Source organism: Rana temporaria, chromosome 5 (assembly GCF_905171775.1).
Source record: "Rana temporaria chromosome 5, aRanTem1.1, whole genome shotgun sequence".
Lineage (NCBI taxonomy): Eukaryota > Metazoa > Chordata > Amphibia > Anura > Ranidae > Rana > Rana temporaria.
Window position 1 is genome coordinate 323,712,331 of NC_053493.1, and position 9,855 is coordinate 323,722,185.

The 9,855-nt window shown below is 42.1% G+C and overlaps 1 protein-coding gene across 1 annotated transcript in view; it reads right to left on the minus strand.

Moving 5' to 3' along the window:
* Positions 1-4,344, minus strand: part of PENK (proenkephalin) — a 26,631-nt gene extending 22,287 nt beyond the window's left edge. The window contains exons 1-2 of the mRNA XM_040354235.1: positions 3,897-4,344; positions 922-1,062 (exon numbers count right to left, since the gene is read on the minus strand). Coding sequence (XP_040210169.1) covers positions 922-1,062; positions 3,897-3,902 — 147 coding nt within the window. The 5' untranslated portion in view covers positions 3,903-4,344. The remainder of the gene's footprint in view (positions 1-921; positions 1,063-3,896) is intronic.
* Between the last annotated feature and the right edge of the window lie 5,511 nt (positions 4,345-9,855).

Below are 9,855 nucleotides of genomic sequence, written 5' to 3' on the forward strand. Positions count from 1 at the left end.
CCTATGGTTTTATATATATATAGATATATATATCTATAGATATATATCTATATTTACTTTTTTTTTTTGCAGCTGGTACACTTTGTACAAAAAACTCTCCAATGGGTATATTTTATTTTAAATTTACATGGGGTTGATTTACTAAAACTTGAGAGTGCAAAAATGAGTGCCAATCTGAATTGCATTTTTTTTTGTAAAAGCTTAATTGAATAAGCTGAAGGTAAATGCTGATTGGCTACCATGCACCATATTTTGCACTGTCCAGTTTTAGTAAATCAACCCCATTGCCTTTGAGAAGTACCTATGTATACTTAAAGAATGCAGGGAATATATTTCCAGGCTTCAGGCTTCAGGGGTTCCTTTAGAAACACCTGACATTCATCAGGGTTACTTGGCAAACATCTACTGTAGTAGAAGTCTAGACCAGTCCTCAAGGCGCCCCAGCAGGTCATGTTTTCAGGCTTTCCATTATTTTGCACGGGTGATTTGATCAGTTTCACTTCCTTGTAATTACCACAGCTGTTTCATCGGAGGGAAATCCTGAAAACATGACCTGTTGGGGCGCCTTGAGGACTGGAGTTGAGAAAGACTGGTCTAGACAACACAGATTTTTCACTCTCTTGTTTAAGCAAATCAACTCCATGGTCTTTTATAAGTACCTATGCATACTTAAAGAATGCAGGGAATATATTTCCAGACTTCAGTTGTCACTTCTGGGGTACTTGGCAAACATTTAGTAAAAGAAGGCTACACAACACAGCAGAGTTACTAGACACTGCTTGAGAATTACAATGTAGCGATTGCACGCTGTCCAAGGTGCTGAACTGCTGCCTGCCGCAAATTGGGCACATCAAAGTATTTCTAAAGAACCTTCAACTTCCTAAGCTCCACAAATCACAGAACATGCTACTTTTAACTCACCAAAGCGTTGATTTCAGTTGCTTGTCCCAAATGGTAAGTACAGGAAGCGCAATCTTTGCTGCAATCTGCTTGGATTGTCACATACAGGTAGGTGGTGATGGCAAGGACTAAACAGCAGTGTCTGCTAACCAGCGTGATTGACTGAAAAAGAACACAGAAAGAAAAATATATATAACACATTATATGGCTTGCATATACAGTAAAACCTTGGTTTGAGACAAGCAAAATGTTTTAACAAATTCTGCCTTGATATACAAGCGATGTCTTAATATAAGAGTGGCGTCATGTCACAACTAAGAAGAGAGGAGCCTCTAAGTGTAGCAATATGGTTACATTTAATGAAGGTACAACATTTGGAAACGTATTGCTACACTTAGAGGTGCTTCTCTTCTCTTTTATACTCTGTAAAACAAAATGCTTTGATATACAAGTACTTTGGATTACAAGCATGTTTCTGGAACAAATTATGCTCGCAATCCAAGGTTTAACTGTACCGTCATGTCACATATATAACTGTTAGAAGTTAAGGGTTAAATTTACAGGTGATGAATGTGCATCCTATGTACAGGTGATGAGTGTGCACCCTTTGTACAGGTAATGAGTGTCCACCCTTTGTACAGGTGATGAGTGTGCATCCTATGTACAGGTGATGATGAGTGTGCATCCTATGTACAGGTGATGATGAGTGTGCATCCTATGTACAGGTGATAAGTGTGCATCCTATGTACAGGTGATAAGTGTGCATCCTATGTACAGGTGATAAGTGTGCATCCTATGTACAGGTGATGAGTGTGCATCCTATGTACAGGTGATGAGTGTGCATTCTATGTACAGGTGATGAGTGTGCATCCTATGTACAGGTGATGAGTGTGCATCATATGTACATGTGATAAGTGTGCATCCTATGTACAGGTGATGAGTGTGCATCCTATGTTCAGGTGATAAGTGTGCATCCTATGTAAAGGTGATGAGTGTGCACCCTTTGTACAGGTAATGAGTGTGGATCCTATGTTCAGGTGATAAGTGTGCATCCTATGTACAGGTGATGAGTGTGCACCCTTTGTACAGGTAATGAGTGTGCATCCTATGTTCAGGTGATAAGTGTGCATCCTATGTAAAGGTGATGAGTGTGCACCCTTTGTACAGGTAATGAGTGTGCATCCTATGTTCAGGTGATAAGTGTGCATCCTATGTTCAGGTGATGAGTGTGCATCCTATGTACAGGTGATGAGTGTGCATCCTATGTAAAGGTGATAAGTGTGCATCCTATGTACAGGTGATGAGTGTGCACCCTTTGTACAGGTAATGAGTGTGCATCCTATGTTCAGGTGATAAGTGTGCATCCTATGTAAAGGTGATGAGTGTGCACCCTTTGTACAGGTAATGAGTGTGCATCCTATGTTCAGGTGATAAGTGTGCATCCTATGTAAAGGTGATAAGTGTGCATCCTATGTACAGGTGATAAGTGTGCATCCTATGTACAGGTGATAAGTGTGCATCCCATGTACAGGTGATAACTGTGCATCCCATGTACAGGTGATGATGAGTGTGCATCCTATGTACAGGTGATAAGTGTGCATCCCATGTACAGGTGATAAGTGTGCATCCCATGTACAGGTGATGATGAGTGTGCATCCTATGTAAAGGTGATGATGAGTGTGCATCCCATGTACAGGTGATGATGAGTGTGCATCCTATGTACAGGTGATAAGTGTGCATCCCATGTACAGGTGATAAGTGTGCATCCCATGTACAGGTGATGATGAGTGTGCATCCTATGTAAAGGTGATGATGAGTGTGCATCCCATGTACAGGTGATGATGAGTGTGCATCCTATGTACAGGTGATAAGTGTGCATCCTATGTACAGGTGATAAGTGTGCATCCCATGTACAGGTGATAAGTGTGCATCCCATGTACAGGTGATGATGAGTGTGCATCCCATGTACAGGTGATAAGTGTGCATCCTATGAACAGATGATGATGAGTGTGCATCCCATGTACAGGTGATGATGAGTGTGCATCCCATGTACAGGTGATAAGTGTGCATCCTATGAACAGATGATGATGAGTGTGCATCCCATGTACAGGTGATGATGAGTGTGCATCCCATGTACAGGTGATGAGTGTGCATCCCATGTACAGGTGATGATGATTGTGCATCCCATGTACAGGTGATGAGTGTGCATCCCATGTACAGGTGATGATGATTGTGCATCCCATGTACAGGTGATAAGTGTGCACCCCATGTACAGGTGATAAGTGTGCATCCCATGTACAGGTGATGAGTGTGCATCCCATGTACAGGTGATAAGTGTGCATCCCATGTACAGGTGATGATGAGTGTGCATCCCATGTACAGGTGATGAGTGTGCATCCTATGTACAGGTGATGAGTGTGCATCCCATGTACAGGTGATGAGCGTGTATCCCATGTACAGGTGATAAGTGTGCATCCCATGTACAGGTGATGAGTGTGCATCCTATGTACAGGTGATGATGAGTGTGCATCCCATGTACAGGTGATAAGTGTGCATCCCATGTACAGGTGATGAGTGTGCATCCCATGTACAGGTGATGATGAGTGTGCATCCCATGTACAGGTGATAAGTGTGCACCCCATGTACAGGTGATAAGTGTGCATCCCATGTACAGGTGATGAGTGTGCATCCCATGTACAGGTGATAAGTGTGCATCCCATGTACAGGTGATGAGTGTGCATCCCATGTACAGGTGATAAGTGTGCATCCCATGTACAGGTGATGATGAGTGTGCATCCTATGTACAGGTGATGAGTGTGCATCCTATGTACAGGTGGTGATGAGTGTGCATCCTATGTACAGATGATGAGTGTGCATCCCATGTACAGGTGATAAGTGTGCATCCCATGTACAGGTGATGAGTGTGCATCCTGTACACAAGACATAGACACGATGAAGTCCTCACAGGTAGGTGAATGTATGGTGGTAATACTCACTTGCATGGCTCCGTGTTAGCGCTGTAGTAGATGGACCACTACAGCCGGCTGAGTACTGCTGCGATGCTGGATGGGACTGATCAGCGAAGTATTTATAGAGGAGCAAAGTACTGAAGATCTCTAGAGAAAAGTGTGAAGACAAGGAGCAGCAGCCCGCTGGTGTTGCTGATCAGAAGAAACCTGTGCAAGTCTTGTAAGTGATCTCCCCTCCTCTACTTTTCTATGAGAGAGAGCGAGACAGAGAGAGACAGAGAGAGACAGAGAGAGAGAGAGAGCGAGCTAGGGAGAGGAAGAGAGAGAGCTAGGGAGAGAGCTCGGAAGAGAGCGGCAGCAGTGACACCATCTACGAGCCTCTTTCCATAAATGGACGGGTGTGTTGCTTGGAGGCTCGTTAGAGGAATCACAGAGCTGGGATCCTTTATAATTAGTTAAAGAAGAGAGCAGCCCGCTTCCCCCAATAGCCTGTAGGCTCCAGCTGACGCATCTCCTACGAAATCTCTTGATGGATTTCGCAGTCATTGCCCCATAAGTTCTTGTAATTAAGCAGAGTCATGATCGCTATCACAATTGCGGGGGGAGAGGCTCATATGTGGGACTCAGAAACGTGACAGATGAATATTGGTTCATGTTCAATAGCTATTGAGAGTATAATTACAAGTGTCAGGAAGCACACAAAAGCTGCTGTGTTTAGCATGAGCTATACTGCTTTCCTGGTGTTGTAGGTGGATTATTGGATTTAAATGAAGTTCCTGTGCACGATGCTGTGCTTTAGATACAGTCCAGGCATATTTATTTTTACATGATCTCCCAGTGGGAAAGGAGCACTCTACAAAGTAATGGGTGACAGTTCTGAGCAGGAGTTTCTAGCAGCAGTTAGCATATTTGGCCTGTAGAGGGCGCTCGCTTCCTACTTCACGCTGCATAAAAACTTGCGAAGAAAATAAGAAAGCGCTGCACTATAAAGCAATGGAAAGGAAGAAGGAATTAAAACCAATCAAATGTTGTAAAGGTGTATATTATATACATTTTCATTATATAAGCTCATATTATATAAAGCTTTGAAGATTCAGATTAGCAAATTATTATTTCAATGATTTCATTATTTACAGAAAATTATTATTTAACCCCTTGAGCTCCATAAGATTTACCCCACTTCATGACCAGGTCACTTTTTGAGATACAAGGAAAAGCGAGGAGTCCCCCGATGTGGGGCTTTAAAGGCAACAGTGATTAAAGAAAAAATAATATATGCATTTTGCATATATTATTTTTACTTTAATCACTGTTGCCTTTAAAGCCCCACACCGGGGGACTCCTCGCTTTTCCTTGTTCATCAGGGGTGTTGGCAACAAAAAAAGATCATATATCTAAGATTTTCAATTTATATTTTTGAGATACAGCACTGTTGTAAAGGTGTATGTTATATAAAATGTTCATCATATAAGCTCATATTATATAAAGTATTCATCATATAAGCTCATATTATATAAAGTATTCCTCATATAAGCTCATATTATATAAAGTATTCATCATATAAGCTCATATTATATAAAGCTTCAGCCCTGGTAGATTTAGCCCACTTCATGACCAGGCCACTTTTTGAGATACAGCACTGTTGTAAAGGTGTATTCATCATATACGCTCATATTATATAAAGTATTCATCACATAAGCTCATATTATATAAAGCTTTGAGGATTCAGATTAGCAAATTGTGCAAATTTTGGAGTATGGCTTTAGTTAAAAGACATAATAAAGAATAGGAACGTACCATTATCCAAATATTCAAGCAAGACGGGAGAAGTGGGGACAAGGGAATAGTGGCTGAGGCTAACCCTATGGCGTCTCCACTCAGGAGGTTTTTCCTGGACTATCTCAGTACTGATAATAACAGAATACAACATAATAAAAAATAAATTGTTTTATTATAAAACCAGATATACAATAACATTCTAAAAAATAAACAAAAAACTGTTGCACAGGGGTCACCCAAGAGACAGACATCTGTAGTTGTCAATTGATAGATTGGTCAGAGTCTCGACCGGTTTCGCGGTAACCCGCTTCCTCAGGAGAGCCAATCTATAAAGCAGATAATACAATAAGAACATATACAGGCAAAAATTCATCAGGGTTACAGCATATTAATACATAAATAAGATAGGTAGCTTACCCAATATATGTTCTTATTGTATTATCTGCTTTATAGATTGGCTCTCCTGAGGAAGCGGGTTACCGCGAAACTAGTCGAGACTCTGACCAATCTATCAATTGACAACTACAGATGTCTCTTGGGTGACCCCTGAGCGTCTGTTTTTTGTTTATTTTTTAGAATGTTATTGTATATCTGGTTTTATAATAAAACAATTTATTTTTTATTATGTTGTATTCTGTTATTATCAGTACCGAGATAGTCCAGGAAAAACCTCCTGAGTGGAGACGCCATAGGGTTAGCCTCAGCCACTATTCCCTTGTCCCCACTTCTCCCGTCTTGCTTGAATATTTGGATAATGGTACGTTCCTATTCTTTATTATGTCTTTTAACTAAAGCCATACTCCAAAATTTGCACAATTTGCTAATCTGAATCCTCAAAGCTTTATATAATATGAGCTTATGTGATGAATACTTTATATAATATGAGCGTATATGATGAATACACCTTTACAAGGAAAAACCTCCTGAGTGGAGACGCCATAGGGTTAGCCTCAGCCACTATTCCCTTGTCCCCACTTCTCCCCGTCTTGCCAGATTAGCAAATTATTATTTCAATGATTTATTTACAGAAAATTATTATTTAACCATTTGACCTCCAGAAGATTTACCCCCCCCCCCTTCATGACCAGGCCACACTTTGTGATACAGCACTGTTGTAAAGGTGTATATTATATAAAGTATTCATCATATGAGCTCATATTATATAAAGCTTTGAAGATTCAGATTAGCAAAGAATTATTTCAATGATTTAATTATTTACAGAAAATTATTATTTGACCACTTGACCTCTGGAAGAGTTACCCCCCTTAATGACCAGGCCACTATTTGTGATACAGCACTGTTGTAAAGGTGTATATTATATAAAGTATTCATCATATAAACTTATTATATATAACACTTGTAAAGATTCAGATTAACACATGATTATTACAATGATTTCAGTTAATTATTTACAGAAAATTGTTATTTAACCGCTTGACCTCCAGAAGATTTGCCCCACTTCATGACAAGGCCACTATTTGTGATACAGCACACTGTTGTAAAGGTGTATATTATATAAAATGTTCATTATATAAACTCATATTATATAGAACTTCAGCCCCGGAAGGTTTTACCCTCTTTCTGACCAGGTCATTTTTTGCGATACGCTACTGTATTGCTGTAACTGACAATTGCGCAGTCGTGCAACACCATACCTCCAAACGTTCTGAGATGGGAATGAGGGACGCCTGTTCGCAAAAGTATGTAAGCATAGGACACACACCCTGTCACGTCCCCTAAAGAAGAATTATGTTAAAAACAATGATTAGATAAACCCACAAGTGCTTTTTTACCACTACTATTCCTTTATATTGGCTTATGAAATTGACAAATGCAGCAATTTAGAAATTGGATGAAAGGTTTATCACTTTAAAACACTTTTTGGTAGATAAATAGTGCTTTTTATATACACACTATATAGATCAGACCAAAATGAGGGACAAATGAGGAGGAAAGAGGGACAGAGGGACATTGTTCCAAATCAGGGACAGTTGGGAGCTACAGTGTACCCAGATAAAATTGATGTCCTTTTTTCCTACAAATAGAGCTTTCGTTTGGTGGCATTTGATCACTGCAAAAAACAAAAACACAAAAAGAAACACCCAGGGGCTACTTCCTCATGGTTTATTGTAAAGATAAAAGAGCATCAAAATAGGCAGGAATCTACATGACTCTCAGTCCTTCCCTCTTAAAGTGATATCACCACCACCCCCCCAATACCTATACTCTCCCAACCAGGGCTGTCTTAATGAGAGGGCACACCCAGGCACTGCCCAGGGGCCCCATCTTCATGGGGCCCCTGCACTTTCCCCAAAGCAGCTGGTCCTTGAGCCCATGCTGCCCCTGAAATTGGGGGCCCCATGATGGTACTGAGAGTGATGGATACACAGGGGAGGCAGGCTGGCAGCGGTGCACCGTGCAGTGCAGAATGATACCTATTTCACAGCCAGCAGGGAGGGGCTGGGTCAGAGCACCAGTGATGCTCTGATGCCGCCCCATGCAGCTTGAATGCTTGAGACTCCATGGAAGGGATGTAGAGAGGCCACAATGTAGGGGGTATCAGGGATGTAGTGGGGTCACAATTCAAGGGGTATCTTATGGTATATGGTTACAGTGCTGGGGGAACATCTGGGGTGTAGAGGGGTCAGAGTACTGGGGGGATATCTGGGATGTAGAGAGATCAGTGCTGTGGGCATATCTGGGGTGTAGACGGGTCAAAGTGTTGGGGGGATATCTGGGGTGTAGAGGGGTCAGAGTGTTGGGGGGGATATCTGGGGTGTAGAGGGGTTTACCTGCACTGTCTCCATTGTAGGGGCACCAGAGCATTACTTTGCCCAGGGGCCAATGATGCTATTAAGACTGCCCTGCTCCCAACCCAACACTCAATAACCTCCTCCCAATACTATAAAACTATCGCCCTCCCACTGGAAGCTGGGACCGAGGTGACTGCATAAGCTGAACCCCCCTAAACTGATGGAATCTCTGATTAATGTGCACCTGAAGTCTAAAAAAAAACGATATTCCATGTAGATCATGGGTACCAAAGTAAACCAAAAAACCTGTATGTGGTAGCACTGCACCTTATGGCCACAATGGGCGAATGCAGTGCATAACCAAGATACAGATAGTCCTATGGAGAGCACCGCAGCTAGATGGTATGTAACATCTCTGGCATGAGAGTAAGGACGATCCATCCAAGATCATCAGAAATAAATGATGTCCTGATAGGGAAAAAACAAGAGTATACATTGCCGTTGACTACTCCAGTCTATAGCAGTGGTGGTGCATCCATTAAGGGCGCAGGATCGCCACACCCTCTCTCCTGCACCGTTCTAATCACCATAGATAGATTCATGGTCGCTGCTGACATCCCCTATTCAGGTGTCCTGCCCCTTTTTGGGCACTGGGCACCTGAAGTACAGCGGCGGGGGTGTTTCTTGGAAGCGTTTTTTTTTTCAGTATGTTTGCGGCCCCCAAAAAATGTTGAGCACCAGCCGCCACTGGTCTATAGATACAGTATTGAACTGAGCCGCTCCAGGGATTGCATAGTTTTCCACCAACAACAGTAATACACAGTGTACTGGAGACGATATAGTTGAACCAGACCAGTGGAACACAAGTGAATGCACTTTGTGCAAAAATCAGATCGTTGTGACTCCCATATGCTGTAGCCGGTTCAGCCAGTGCTATCCTTGGGTCCCAATTGCTATGGGTACCATGCTGCATTGCGGATAGGACCAGTCTACCTGTGCTAGGGGTCAGAGTTACTCAAATTCCCTCTGTAGCTGTCTCACAGTTCTAGTGTAGATGATAATAACTGAGCATCTAAGCTCTAAGTACACTGACAGATGATATGGTGGTGATGGTGGTAGACAACAAATAGTCTGCAGGTAAACGCAGTAGTCCCATAGATGAGCAGAATATAGTATACTGATGGCGGCTGATATCTTGTAGATGGACAGTAGTTCTGTCAGTTCTCAGTACCTTCAAGGGATTCTGGTGTAGGATCCAAGGAATAGCATGTGGTGCATCAGGAGGGTGTGTGGGGAGGCCCATCCTCAGGTTGTGTCTACTTGTTTCGTTCCTCCCCTGGAACTTTGTCAGGACGTATAGCCCCTGGGTGTTCAATTGTGTTTCTTTTTTTGCGGTATTCTATATAGGGAGGCACCCTCCCCTTATTTGTGGGTGGAATCCCTCTCCTTGATTA